We start from the raw sequence: 16,015 nt of genomic DNA on the forward strand, positions 1-16,015 counted from the left end.
ATGCTATGTTGAGACTACTATAGACTGTAATCTATTTGTGCCAATAGGGTGCAATAGAAACATGTACTTAATAACTTGTAGTATCCAACTTTACTACTAGATGGCGTGAGGATGCTTTGTAAAATTTCGCCGCAGATTGACGAGTGTCCAAAGTCAACAGTGATAAATTCTGCTTTGAAAACATTTTAAAACTCAGACTATGATTTAGACTGAAATGTTTGATCCTGGACAAGGGAAAGAGAACTGATTCAATTTAAAAATCCAATCTTTCCCTGCCCAAATTACTCTCTTTCTCTTGGAAAAATGTGGGGCATAACCCTTCTACTTTCTTGTCTCTACGGCTGCTTTGCACATATGCACCTGGAGGAGAGTCTGGGTGGGGTGCAATTCTGCTCCAAACCAAATTTCAAACAGAGATCAGAAGCAGGAACCCTGGAATGATTTTACTTTTTAAAACTCTCCCTAATCTATGGATACCGAGTTCAATTGCTCTTCCCCAGCTGGGATCAGCTAACCCAACACTGGAGTCAACCAAGCCGCTCTTTAGCAGCTCCTGATCGTTCAAACACTTAGTGTCTGGATTTCCTTAGGGGACTGTGAAGGCACACTTGCTTCCTGAGCCCTAACCTCTGACATTCCTTCCCATACTACATCTTTCTCTCTCTCACTTTTAAGATAGTCCTTAAAACCTACCCAATCTGCCCGAATGTCCCCTTTTGTGGCTCAGTGTCACATTTTAATTGATATTGTTTCTGTGACATACTTCATAATGCTAAAGGCACCTTATAAATAAACATCATTATAAACAGAGAAGTTGCTGTAATATCAGGGAAAATACCATAAAGTGATATCTCACAACATCTTGAGTTAATGAGTGATCTACAAACTAAGAGCATCACAGTGAAACTGGAAAAACAGCACACTGCACTGACAGTAGAGTTTTGATCAAGTCTACAGGAAGTTCTTAAAACTTTTTGTTTAATGCTGCTAAATTTGAACAAGCTGGACTATACAAAACCCTCCAGGGCGAACTTTAAGCTTTGATTGCACCTTGCAGTAATGTTTCTCACACACAAGGCACAGGTAAACTAACCTAAGAAGTTCTGAAGTTTCTGAATGCAAAAAGCTGATACAGGAATTGGCTGTGGAAATTTTAGGAAGAAACAGGCTGGAAGGTCCACACTGTTGGTATTAGTCACAGAAGAGAAGGAAGGCGTGCTGCAAGAGAAACATAAAAAAGAGGATTACTACACAGCTACTCAACAGTCAGGACACAGAGTTAGATTTGCCTGCAGAATTTCAGAGCTCTTAAACTGTAGTGTTGTCAGGAACCTTAATTAGCCTGTCAGTAACAAAAAAGAGGAAATATTTTGTTTCAGGCATAATATTAATTCTCTGCTGACATATTTATTGCAGGACACCCTTAATTTATCATCTCAAATGGTTCCCAATGCTATTACCATTACACATGCTTTTGCCAGCATTTAGGTGCCAGTTTGGCTAAGTTGGTAACTCTCCATCACTAAATCAGAGGATTGAGTTCAGGTCGCTGAACCATTCTATGGGAGTGCTGCATTGTCGGACATGTGGTCTTCCAAATAAGATGCCAAAGCAAGGTCCCCTCAGCCTGTTCTTATTGTTCAGGTGAATGGCAAAGATTGAACAGACTGTTCCTCCAGTGCCCCAGCCAACAGTCACCCCTCAACCAGCAGGCATGAAAAACAGATCAACTGGTCATAAGTTCACTTGCTGCCTGGAAGTGCTGCCTTGGCAAAAATGACTACCGTTTCCTCCATAGCAATGGCTGCACATGATAAAAGCGCTATGAAGCACTTTGGCATTACTTGAGGATATAAGCTACATTGCAAATGCAAACTCCTTCTTTGCTTCAGCCTAGCACTGTACTACATCAAAATACTAAATATTGGAAAAGCTATGCCTACAAACTAACTGACAACTGAACATTTTTAACAATAATTATGGCAAATAAAAAGCATTGAGTTGTGCAACAGGCATTCGATTCACTATTACTTGGTGGCACCGGGAGTTTTGACATAATCTAGCGTCATGTACAAGATGATATAAGCAAAAGCCTGGGGATTTGACTATAAGTTTCTCTTCTTATTTAAGGAATGGCGTAACGATCCCTGATGTTAATGCTGAACAAGTCAAATCCCAGATTGAAACCTGGCTTGATAGATACAAACTGTTTTTTAGAAACCGTGGAATGAAGTTATGGTGTCGGCTGATGAACTTTTAACACAACCAATAAAATATTTATTAAAAACAAGAAAAATTAATTATATTACACCAGACAAAAAAGGTTGAAAAGATCTCAATAAAAACTCAAGACGACAATTCAAGGGCAGCAGGGTGGCGCAGTGGGTTAGCCCTGCTGCCTCACGGCGCTGAGGTCCCAGGTTCGATCCCGGCTCTGGGTCACTGTCCGTGTGGAGGTTGCACATTCTCCCTGTGTCTGCGTGGGTTTCACCCCCACAACCCAAAAATGTGCAGATAGGTGGATTGGCCATGCTAAATTGCCCCCTAATTGGAAAAAATAATTGGGTAATCTAAATTTATTTTAAAAAAAGGTGACAATTCAAATTCCCACCATTTCACAATTTACATTCCTACATTTCCTTTACACCAAGAATATCTTTAGGGACATAAACTAGTGAAAAGTTATCACTAGCTTGACACAAACACCTTCTCGCTTGAGACGGGCACAGTTGCAAATGGTTTTCTTCCACTGAAATCCTGAGCATTCATTCAATACTTTTCACCCAACTTGCATCTCTCCCCGAGACACCCAAATACCACACCCTATGCCCATTCTGTCCTCAATGGCAGAGCAAACAAATGAATTCCCTAAACTCAGTTTTCGAGACGCAACTCTCCTCAGCTGATCACTTTACGGAGTCCGATAACTGAACTACTGTCCCAATAGCCTTGAAGGGTTTACTTTCAGAGGGCTGAAAATCCCTGTCTTCACTCTCCACCACACACTGAGCACTCCCCGTCTCAACTCCTGTCTTTTCTGTCTCTGTCATTGTTTCACTGTCACTGGGCAATGATAAAGCCTTATTTCTACTACTATTAACCAACACCCCCCCCCCCCCCGAACTCATATAACCCATTAATCCATCTCTTTAACTTCAGGGTAGTAAACCACAAACAACCTAAATGAAACTGAAACCCGTATCACTTATTTAATACGCTTATACATTCAACTTAAAAATTATATTATTTTCATAATGGTCTAAGCATTGAGTGCCTATTTTAAAATAATTCCAGCATCAAATTATGCAAACAGGTGTACAAACCGTATAGAATATAAATCACCCTGAGATATCAAAGCATATTATGCAAAATCACCAAAACGAAAGACAGGTTTAATCACTCGCGCAATGATTAATTTATGGTTTATTACTGAGATGTTGAAATCAGCACACCCACTTGGCAATTAGCGAATCAAAAAAAGTCTCTTCCTGCAGCTGACAACAGGTTTAATGTTAGTTTGAAGGTATTGCAGCCTTGTACCAAAACTAATGTATACCGGAGTTAAGGTTTGGCATCCAGTCAGACCCATTCCCTTGCTCTAACCCTGTAGTCCTGCAAGTTTATTTCTCTCAAGTGCCCATCCAATTTCCATAGGAAATCACCTATCATCGCTGCTTCCACCATCCTTGTAGGCCACTTGCTGCATTAAAAGTTATCTTGTCCAATGTCTTAAATCTGTGTCTCCTAGTCCTTGTACCATCAACTCATGTGAACAGCTTTCCTGTGTCTACTCCTGTCACAATCTTGTCAATCTCTATCAAATCTCCCCTCCCTCCTTTGCTCCAAGGAGAACCTCCCCAGTTTCTGCAACCTAACCTTGTAGTTAAAACCCCTCATTCCTGGAATCAGCAGTAAATCATTTCTCATGACCGCCTTGCATCTTTCCTAAAGCGTGGTGACAGGAATTGGATGCAATAGCCTGGTTATAGCTTCACCAAAGCTTTATAAAGGTTCAGCATAACTGCCCTGCTTTAGTACTCAACGTTTCTATTTACTTACAACGCCCAAGATCCCACATGCTTTGCTATCTATTCTCCCAATATCCTGCCACCTTCACCTTATATTTGCAGAGTTACCAACCTATAGTTTATGTTGTAAGTACACATCGATGAGGACAATTATTAGCATGTGTTCAGATTGTTGTCAATCATTGCATAGCCATGTTAGGAAAGTCCATATTAACACTGTACATGAACAACTACTTACAAACTAGTGCTTAATGAACAAGGATTACTTTGAACCCATTCACCAGCAGCAAGTTTTCTTACCCCTTGTTGTCTGTGGGATGGGAGCCAGTGATCAGGGGAGCTATGGGCAGCTTACACATTCCTGTGTGGCCCTCAATCGTTACAAACACATTCATGCCCAAGGAACGGGGAACTGCACAGGAAGAAAAAATAATTAGCTGCAAAACTACAACAGGACAAAACGGAAAATAAAGAGAAGTGCAGAATTCCTGCTACTTAACATTTGTTACCAATAAAATAGCATGAAACAAAATAATATATGGGTCTGACTGTATCACAAGATGAAAACATTTAAACTTCCACCGCTGAAGCAGCTTATAATACTCACCCAAACCTATATACCAGTCTAAAAGGAAAGCTTTCCAATTCTGTTTTCTAGAGTCTGTAACTTCCATAATGCTATCTGGTATTTTCACTTTTTAGAGGATGGAATTATGATTGTTGTTTCTGATCACTTCACGGGAAATCGAATGTCTTGCCAAAGTTACAACTGTCAGCTAACTGACATAGGATTACTTCAGAATAATCTCAGTCCAACACAGTCTAGCTACCTGGGCGGCACGGTAGCACAGTGGTTCGCATTGTTGCTTCACAGCACCAGGGACCCGGGTTCGATTCCCGGTTTGGGTCACTGTCTGCATGGAGTCTGCACGTTCTCCCAGTGGATTTTCTCCGGGTGCTCCAATTTCCTCCCACAAGTTCCGAAAGACATGCTTGTTAGGTGAATTGAACATTCTGAATTCTCCCCGTGTGCCCACACAGGCGCCGGAATGTGGCGACTAGGCACTTTTCACAGTAACTTCATTACAGTGTTAATGTAAGCCTACTTGTGACAATAATATAGATTATTATTAATGCAATATCAGGTGCCCACAGTGGTGGTATAGATGGTATGGCCTCAGATATCAGTCTGCCCTACATTGTCAAAAGCACGGGACATGGGCCAAACATCGGTGGAAAATGTACAGACAGTTCCATTACTTTTACATGGAATTAGATGAATGTGTGGAACAGGCTTCCCAAATAAGATGATCTTACAGGAGAAGTGGTCAAATATTTGAAGGAGTAGGCAATTAAGCAGTGTCAGCTTTATTGGGGCCAGCCAGAAAACTCAACAGTCTCAGTGTGAATTCCCCAACCAGATCCACAAAATTCATTACTCGGCTCTCAACCCAATATTTATTTAATGTTATCGTCATGCAGCTCATCAATCCTTAGTATGTAACTTCTACCCTGGTAACTTCTACATCGAAAGCTTTGCCTGTAAATTTTGATATGGGGAGAAGATCACAATATTTAGTTCCTTCCAAAAAATAACCGGCATTCCAACTGGAGATGCACATACAGTCTCCTTACTTACGTCTAGGGTTTTTGTAAAAGTTGTCAATTCTATGATAGATAAATACAGACACCATAATACTAACTACTCTGTCTAGTTTCTCCTTGGGTTGGGTATAGAGATACAAGAGCAAAGACATAAACAAAACTTCAAATTAGGTTCAAAATGGACAAAAAACGAAATTGTACGCTCTCTTTGTCAGCTGTTATGTTTGATTCAAAATGAAATCTGAGGAAGAAACTCCCCTCCCATCAGTCTTAGCTTTGCAGTCTGCTAGATAACAAAACGGATCCTGGGCACACATTAACATTACAACTGGACTACATAGACAAAATTACCAAAAACTTAAATTTATCAAGAGCTCACTGTCCTAGATGTAACACATCCCATTTTCTGCCTCACCCATTAATTTTCCACTGACAATAAGCATACCATTATTTTCATTAAGGTTCAGAGATGCACCAGTTCCTTCTTCAAACAGATCATAAGGAGGGATGTAGTACTTTAAGTTCATTAAGTGTCCTATAAAATCAAGCAAAGATATTTTGGTTCAAAACAAATCTACCATTAAAGAAACTGGTAGGAACAAAATTGAAAGCATTAGAAATACAAAGATCAATCAGTGCCTGAAAGAGAAAGATAACTTTGCATGGTATCTTTAATCTCTTTTAATGAAGCGTTTCATCGAAGTATTAACCTACCTCTCACTCTCTGAGCTAACGTACAGGGCAGCAAATAGAGCGAGATGCTGCAGAGCTACTGCTGTTATTTTTTTTTAAACTTAGCGTACCCAATAATTTTTTCCAATTAAGGGGCAATTTAGTATGGCCAATCCACCTATCCTGCACATTTTTTGGGTTGTGGGGGCGAAACCCACGCAGACACAGGGAGAATGTGCAAGCTCCACACGGACAGTGACCCAGGGCCGGGATTCGAACCCGGGTCCTCAGCGCCGTAGGCAACAATGCTAACCACTGTGCCACTGTGCTGCCCTACTGCTGTTATCTTAACGTGAATCACACTTCCCGGGGGAAGTGGTGTATGGGGGGACGGGAGGAGAGACAGAGTGTCTAGCCATACCATTCTGGTAGCCTATGAGTTGGATGCAGGGTAGGACCTATGGCAGGACTGATAGCAAATAATCTGTCTTACAGAAAATAGTCCATTTAAGCAATACACTACTGCAAATGGTCAATTTACTCAGGAGAGTCTGGACAAACTACAGCAAACAGAACTCGTGACCAAAACTACAGCAAGCTCACCCAATAATAATGGTGGTTTCTCCAGCAAAATGCAGCGAGGATAGGTACTGATACAAATTTTGTGTGTCAATGTCCCCAGCAGCACAGTCACCAGGCATGACTGACATAGTAACAGCATATCGCTGTTACTATGTAGACGAGGTGAAGGACGTTAAACTAAAATTTAAAAGATTGCTAACTGCTCTGAGACTACCGGGGTTTTACAAAGTAGCACAATATAATTCCATTGCTGCAATTGTTTCAGTGATGTAACACAAGTTAATATCGATCGCCCTCTCATGCCAAGCTGTTTATCTAGATACTGTCCTGAAATACACACAGGTCAAATATCGAAAGTAACATACCACCACTCCTCGGGGTAAGATAACCAACACTTCCTTGAAGTATTGTATCAAGGTTACTTGCATTTGTCGCTAACCTACAACATGAAGAACAAAGAGAGATCTTATGACAGGATTACAAAACGAATGTTGCAAACTAACACATTTCTAATTAATCCTCTCACAAGGACTTTCTGAATTTTTATCACTTCCCCAATGCTCCAATTTGGTACATTTATAAACAATGAAGACCCTGTTTATGTATCCAATCCCCTTGATAGTTTAGTCAATTTATTGAGTGAGAAGCTAAACACAGGCACCAAGAATGTCCCTGTTCTGATGCCTGGGACTGCAGGTGCACCGCATGAGTGAAATCAGCCAGAATTTGCACTCCTAATTACTACCCAATGATGCCGGTTGTGAAGATTTGCACATGACCATCAGACGAAGACAGGATCAAGCTTGGCCCCTCTCAGTCAAAATATCCAAGTGAGAGGTGTCTGTGTAACATACTTAAACAAAAAGTCAACACCTTCAGGAGACAAGGCAAGAGGAGAGAATTGACATGGAAAAATAATTTAAAACTCCCCAACCAATAATTCAGATAATCTACCTGGCTCTCAATGCCAGCTTCAGTTCTTGACACCATGGTGATGAAACAAATTGGCGTCCAATGCACTTGTCATGTAGCAAATTAGCACAGACATGTAGCGAACCTATGCACTTCATTAGCTGAGAGATCTTAATGCGATGGACATTAGAACCCTACAGTAGCCCATTTGACTGAGGACCCAGTTCCTAACTCAATCCATGGCCACATCAAAAGCAGAAAATCCAAAATACAATCCTGAATATTAAAGAATTGCAAACTAGCTTTTAATTGCTACACCATAAATGGAAGCTTTGTTTTAATTCATTTACGGGATGTGGACGCTGCTGGCTAGGCCAGCCTTTACCTAATTGCCCTTGGTAAGGTAGTGGTGAGCTGCCTTCTTGAAACGCTGCATATCTGATGTAAGCACACAGGGAATACATTCCTTGTAGCGGTTTGATACAACTGAGTGGCTTGCTAGGCCATTTCAGAAGTTAGTTAAGAGCCAGTCACATTGCTGTGGGTCTGGAGCAATATATAGGCCAGGCCACGCCAGGTAACGATGGCAGATTTCCTTCCCTAAAGAGCATTAATGAACCAGTTGAATTTTACAACAGTAGTTTCAATATGCAACAAGTTTTTTACTCCAGATTTTTTTTTAAATTGAACTTAAAATTTCACTAGCTGCCACGGTGGGATTTGAACCAGTGTCTCCAGAGGAAGCCTGAGCCACTAGATTACTAGTCCAGTGACACTATCACTACGCCACCATCTTCCTCCTAATGCTGGGTACGGATTAGTTGCTGCTACGAAAAACATTCGATAGAGCTGCTGTCACAGTGCACCATTACTCATATTTAGTCCTGTCCCTCAATTACAGTTAATTTTTGGGATTGTTAGGTGATTCACCCCACCTTTTGCATTATACTTTGAGTCGAATATGATGAGTTGATTGCCACAAGGTTGGCGGGCATTGAAATCTGATTGGACTACACTTCCCTAAAAGATTTCAACTGGAATGTTACAATTGGAGACAGGAAATTGGGGGAGGTGGAGACGGAATAGTTTTTTGGTTTTTAAAAAAATTAATGGCATGGGTTTTTTATTATTTGGTTTTTTAAAAATAAATTTTAGAGTACCCAATTATATATTCCAATTAAGGGGCAATTTAGAGTGGCCAATCTACCTATCCTGCACATCTTTTGGGTTGTGGGGGTGAAACCCACGCAGACACAGGGAGAATGGGCAAACTCCACACGGGCAATGACCCAGGGCTGGGATTCGAACCCGGGTCCTCAGCGCCGTAGGCAGCAATGCTAACCACTGTGCCACCGTGCTGCCCGAGACAGAATAGTTAACTAGGATTCCCACTCCTGTTCCTATGGAAAAAGCACAGTAAGAAGTCTTACAACGCCAGGTTAAAGTCCAACATGTTTGTTTCAAACACTAGCTTTCAGAGCACTGCTCCTTCCTCAGGTGAATTCAACGCGGGCATCTCCACATTATGGAAAAAACATGAGCGTTTCAATTGGGCTTGAAAGTGATGTCTCTATGGAAGGCTAGCCTGACAATACATTCTGTCTCAGGGGCACTCGGGCTCCTGTGGAACTGACCCTCGGCACGAGTCAGCTATCTTCTGAAAAGCATAGAGGAAAGTTTATATTTGGCTTGGGGTTTCATAATTAACGTGTTGGGTGAGGAATTTATCAATCACAAACTTGCAAACGTCTCACACCAGTTCATAATCTTTGCACCAAATGTATCTATAGAGGGAGTCAGGTTTGCATAGATAATTATATTTCAAAATAAAAATGAGTGAGCTACCTTTTAGTAAATACTAGGAATACAAAGGGAGCAATAAAAACATTAATACAACATGTCTGACATAGCCACTTAATTGTTCTAATAATAGCTGAGGAAGTGTCAATGTTCCTTTCATTTCACTGTAGTAGCAAGCCTCGAGGTTCTGAACTTGTTCAAAATCAATCCCCCAAGCATTTTGCTCACCCCTCATGAAAAGCCACTGCACTTATGTTCTGCAGAATTATTTTCCATCTCTTGCATTAAATCACTTCGATCCAATTTTATTACAAACCAATCTCAACAACAACCGTGTCAAACCACAGAAGTGACTTGTTACCTGAACATATGTGCCATCTTTGAAAGATCAAGCTCTAGGGACTGTAGAGCCAGGTACATCTTAGTTTTCAGCTTACTGCAAGAAAAGGAATGAAAAGCTGAGAATGTAACATATCCTTGATTACCCATAGTCTCACCCATTCTGAAATATTTCCACGGAGTCAGGAGAGCAGCGATCTGCACTGCAGGGAGCAGCAAGAGGAGTACACTGATCAGAAGAGAAGAGCCTTTTCTCTACAGTGATCCTTGTGTTCTATATTACTCTTCTATGGGGCTATTCAAACATTTAAAAAACATTTTTAAAATATAAATTTAGAGTACCCAATTCTTTTTTTCCAATTAAGGGGCAATTTAGCGTGGCAAATTGACGTACCCTGGACATCTTTGCACTGAGGAGGTGAGAACAACGCAGACGCGGGGAGAATGCAAACTTCACACGGAATATGACCCGGGGCCGGGATTGAACCGGGTCCTCGGCACCTATTCAAACATTTTATGCTGCTTTTCTTTACAGCTATCCTTACAATATATATGGATATCCTTACACAAAGTTTCTTCTCAACTATAATATTGAGTTATTTTTGAGCGGACAAAACTTTCAAAAATAAACAGGATGTAAGAAGAATTGCATACAAGTTCAGTCAACCCCACCTCATTGAAAACTTCACTACCTTCCAAATTGTCATTAACCATTGGTTAATACACATGTCCCCACTACTATAAATGTACAGTGATGCTCATCTTCTACCTAGAAAAAATGAAACATAAAACCAGGAAACAACATTTTTTCAAAACTACAGCAAAGGTAAAAGTCAAGGCATTAAGATATCGTTCTTTCCTGTGGCTACAGCTACAGTACGTAACAGAGCTGGTAAGATTCATGATCGGGAATGGATTCCCGTATGGGTGCAGCAAATCATAGTAGTTCACTAAAGACCTGAATATAGTAGCTCTGCATCTAAATGAGAGACTTTAAACTGATTATCTAGGTATAAACAGTTAAATACATTACAAGATTACTCTTATTTTAGTAATTTAGTGAGAGTGCATTATAACAATTTTAAAATATGCACGTGACTCTTCAGCAGATAAGTGCCAAAATGTGGTAGTTATTACCCAGCCACTCAACGGATTTTACCACACAGCTGCCTCCACTTCACCAATTTCAGAAGGAAGTTTTCACTAGTGACTGTGTTGAAACAATAATTAGATGATACTAACTCCACGTCCTTCTGCACAAAAATAAGCTTGTCATAAGTTACAGCTTCCTTGGCAGCAAGCCACATTCCCAGGTATGAAAAACGCTCAGACCTATTTTCTGGAAATCCATACAAGATCCCTTCATTCCCAAGGAGGAACACACTAATACAACATGGAAGATGGGAGTACCTACCATCTGCTCCAGGCACCACATCAGAGACCTAATCCAATGGTGTGCAAGGTAGAGTAAGAAAGCCATCCCTACAAATCTAGCTGGCTACTCTTCCTAGTTTGTGACCACTTTGACCCCAAAGCTTGTGGCTGTGCTATATCAAAATAAATTATAATGCTAGCTTATTTTCCTCTTGGTATGACCCCAGACCAGACCCCAACATATGTCAGGATACTGGACAAGAACCCTAAACACTTTGTTTTAATTTTAAAAACTGTGCGGAAAGGATGCTTTGCTCCAGGAGTGATTCCACTGACCAATAGGTATCTTTTATATTAAAATACTTAATATAGGATTAAACATATTACCATCACAGAAAATAACTTTTCATTTAATAGTTAAAACAATTCTTAAAATAAAAGGAAACTCTTTTTAGCTTTCCTATCTCCAATTAAACAAAGCCCATCACAGGTGAAAAACCACTTATAAATAAAGTTAGCAAACAGGATTATTTGCTGTGTACTTGCATAGAGATTTCTTGGGAAGATTACTTGACGAGAGAAAGATATTTTCAGGAATAGTGCAGATCTTTCTGCCCGTGTCAGACTACTCTCATCCTGACAGCATTTGGCAAAAATTGCTGCTCAACGTAAAATTCCCAGCAGACTTCCAAACCTATATTAAACTGCAAAACGACAAACAGACCTGCTTTCTCCCATTAATTACATCATCTTTATCCAACTCCGAACCGCTGACCTACTTACCCATGTCTGAACACATTGTGAAATATTGAAAAATGAAAATCGCTTATTGTCACGAGTAGGCTTCAATGAAGTTACTGTGAAAAGCCCCTAGTCGCCACATTCCGGCGCCTGTTCGGGGAGGCTGGTATGGAAATCGAACCGTGCTGCTGGCCTGCTTGGTCTGCTTTAAAGGCCAGCGATTTAGCCCAGTGAGCTAAATCAGCCGCTAATTTAGTCTAATTTGTCTAAAATGATCTACTCTGAGGAATCTCCAGCAATCATGACAAAATGCCATTAGGTCTCTCTTTGTACACAAACACATGGTTGGAATGAATGATGATCTGATTTTTACGACTTCTTAATTGCCTCTTTTGCAGACACACCGCCTACCTGTAGGCTAATACTACTGTGAGATTATAAACACCGTAAACTAGGCTTTTAATGACATTACTTCATTTATTTCTTTATATATATTTACCCCCCCCCATCTTATCCACCTTTCCTTACCCTTTCTTCCCTTTGTTTCCCCATCCCCCCCCCCCCCCCCCCACATCTACATCTGACACAGTTTACCCTCTGATCCACACTCTGCAAACAAATACAACAACATTGATATGTGAATTAGCGAAAACTGCTCGGCGAGAGAAAGAAAGCAAATATCTGATACTTACTTGTCCCCAGGGAGTTTATATAGATTGACGAGACCTTTAAGATGTTTTGAGAACTCCAAAAAATTCTTCTCTCTGCAACACAATTAGCTTCCATTATCAGAAAGCACAATATAAAAATAACGCATGAAGAATAGATCTTACATTTTCCAAAGTATGTTCATGTCCCTTGCTCTAAATTTGTGGTGAGTATTCTGACCAAGAATGGTAGCGTTGTAATACACCAATGAGAGATGAAACGAGGATTCAATTGGCCCACTCCTCTGAGCTGTTCCGACGTAGGTATCCCTCAATTCATCATAAATTGTGAGGAATGGAGAATGAATGGAAAGTGTTCTCCAGCTGTTGTTCATCATCTACTGGTGGATCTAGGAATAGACCAGTCGGGTCTCCCTCTCTACTGACCACAGCAACATGGTGACTCCTAACTGCACTCTGAAATGGTCCAGCAAGCCACTCAGTTTAAAGGAAATGAGGGATGGGCAACACCAAAATGCCATCAAAGAATAATTTTTAAAAGGGAAACTACTAGTCCATTAGGAGAAACAAAATAGCAACACAACCTCATGTAAAACTGCTGTACCCAGCCCCTTCAGCACATTCTCTCAACTTTTCTCAGCTGAGAAGCAACATGAATCACAATATCAATGCAATACGATCTTTACTACTGCTTATTTCAGAAATTAAAGTATTTTTAAAACATACACCGGCTCCTGGCTAATTTTTAAACAAGCATTTTCAGCTTCTTTCTATTTATGGTTATAGGAGAATTAGATAAATGCCAATTTCCCCCAGTATCAGAATTGGTTTTCTGTGCTCAAATGTAATTGCTTCCTTGAATCAACACCTCATTGATACTGACTAGCTCTACATATTTATCAGATTGCTTGACCCCTGTCCGAAAGACTTTAAATTATTCACGTTAAAAATATTAATTCCATCACGTACTTAAAAAATTACTTACCTCAAATATTGCACCAGTTCCTGGCAACTCTAGGAAAAACATCATGTAAAGTTATATTTTTAGAAAAAGTCAGGCAATTGTAGACACAAGTGCATTTCATCAATTAAAACATTTATGTATTTAGTTTGTCATTGAGAATGTTATTCCAATTATCATTGCTTATTATTTTAAAAACTTCATCACAGATATGCATTTAAAAAACAGTATTGTTTCATTTTAAAATTTGCTGGTGTTGGTACCAAAAATAAACTTAGCTCTCAGATATGACAGGCCATTTTAGACATCACCATGCACTATTGCACTGTACTTCAGTGCAGAACTGAGGGAGTGCTGCCCTGTTGGAAGGGTCACCTTTTGGATTAAACCAAATCAAGGTCCCATCTATCCTCTTGAAGTGGCTGTAAAGGATCCCATGGCCATATTTCAAGAGCAGAGATGTCCCCCTGCTGTCCTGGCCAACATGCATCTTCTAATAATTATAATTATAAAATTTACAGTGCAGAAGGAGGCCATTCGGCCCATCGAGTCTGCACCGGCTCTTGGAAAGAGCACCCTACCCAAGATCAACACCTCCACCCTATCCCCATAACCCAGTAACCCCACCCAACACTAAGGGCAATTTTGGACACTAAGGGCAATTTATCATGGCCAATCCACCTAACCTGCACATCTTTGGGCTGTGGGAGGAAACCGGAGCACCCAGAGGAAACCCACGCATACACGGGGAGGATGTGCAGACTCCGCACAGACAATGACCCAAGCCGGAATCGAACCTGGGACCCTGGAGCTGTGAAGCAATTGTGCTATCCACAATGCTCAGAATATAAAAACAGACAGTAAAAGTTTTTACAAATATATAAGACAAAAAAGAGTGGCTACAGTAAATATTGGTCCTTTAGAGGATGAGAAGAGAGTTTTAATAATGGGAAATGAGGAAATGGCTGAGGAACTGAACAGGTTTTTTGGGTCGGTCTTCACAGTGGAAGACACAAATAACATGCCAGCGACTGATAGAAATGAGGCTATGACAGGTGAGGACCTTGAGAGGATTGTTATCACTAAGGAGGGAGTGATGGGCAAGCCAATGGGGCTAAAGGTAGACAAGTCTCCTGGCCCTGATGGAATGCATCCCAGAGTGCTAAAAGAGATGGCATGGGAAATTGCAGATGCACTAGTGATAATTTACCGAATATCACTAGACTCTGGGGTGGTCCCGGTGGATTGGAAATTAGCAAACGTGACGCCACTGTTTAAAAAAGGAGGTAGGCAGAAAGCAGGAAATTATAGGCCAGTGAGCTTAACTTCGGTAGTAGGGAGGATGCTGGAATCTATCATCAAGGAAGAAATTGCGAGGCATCTGGATAGAAATTGTCCCATTGGGAAGACGCAGCATGGGTTCGTAAAGGGCAGGTCATGTCTAACTAATTTAGTAGAATTTTTTGAGGACATTACCAGTGCAAGGGCCCTAGATAACGGGGAGCCGATGGATGTGGTATATCTGGATTCCCAGAAAGCCTTTGACAAGGTGCCACACAAAAGGTTGCTGCATAAGATAAAGATGCATGGCATTAAGGGTAAAGTCGTAGCATGGATAGAGGATTGGTTAATTAATAGAAAGCAAAGAGTTGGGATAAATGGGTGTTTCTCTGGTTGGAAATCAGTAGCTAGTGGTGTCCCTCAGGGATCCGTGTTGGGCCCACAATTGTTCACAATTTACATAGATGATTTGGAGTTGGGGACCAAGGGCAATGTGTCCAAGTTTGCAGATGACACTAAGATGAGTGGTAAAGCGAAAAGTGCAGAGGATACTGGAAGTCTGCAGAGGGATTTGGATAGGTTAAGTGAATGGGCTAGGGTCTGGCAGATGGAATACAATGTTGACAAATGTGAGGTTATCCATTTTGGTAGGAATAACAGCAAACGGGATTATTATATAAACGATAAAATATTAAAGCATGCCGCTGTTCAGAGAGACTTGGGTGTGCTAGTGCATGAGTCACAGAAGGTTGGTTTACAAGTGCAACAGGTGATTAAGAAGGCAAATGGAATTTTGTCCTTCATTGCTAGAGGGATGGAGTTTAAGACTAGGGAGGTTATGTTGCAATTGTATACGGTGTTAGTGCGGCCACACCTGGAGTATTGTGTTCAGTTTTGGTCTCCTTACTTGAGAAAGGACGTCCTGGCGCTGGAGGGTGTGCAGAGGAGATTCACTAGGTTAATCCCAGAGCTGAAGGGGTTGGATTATGAGGAGAGGTTGAGTAGACTGGGACTGTACTCGTTGGAATTTAGAAGGATGAGGGGGGATCTTA

General features: G+C 40.8%; 1 protein-coding gene across 1 annotated transcript in view; it reads right to left on the bottom strand.

Annotated features, from left to right (window-relative positions):
- Positions 1-16,015, bottom strand: part of med1 (mediator complex subunit 1) — a 50,335-nt gene that overhangs the window by 19,203 nt on the left and 15,117 nt on the right. The window contains exons 6-12 of the mRNA XM_038778407.1: positions 13,707-13,735; positions 12,746-12,817; positions 9,961-10,035; positions 7,253-7,326; positions 6,079-6,168; positions 4,329-4,440; positions 1,094-1,218 (exon numbers count right to left, since the gene is read on the bottom strand). Of these exons, the coding sequence (XP_038634335.1) occupies positions 1,094-1,218; positions 4,329-4,440; positions 6,079-6,168; positions 7,253-7,326; positions 9,961-10,035; positions 12,746-12,817; positions 13,707-13,735 (577 nt within the window). The remainder of the gene's footprint in view (positions 1-1,093; positions 1,219-4,328; positions 4,441-6,078; positions 6,169-7,252; positions 7,327-9,960; positions 10,036-12,745; positions 12,818-13,706; positions 13,736-16,015) is intronic.

Source organism: Scyliorhinus canicula, chromosome 19 (assembly GCF_902713615.1).
Source record: "Scyliorhinus canicula chromosome 19, sScyCan1.1, whole genome shotgun sequence".
Classification (NCBI taxonomy): domain Eukaryota; kingdom Metazoa; phylum Chordata; class Chondrichthyes; order Carcharhiniformes; family Scyliorhinidae; genus Scyliorhinus; species Scyliorhinus canicula.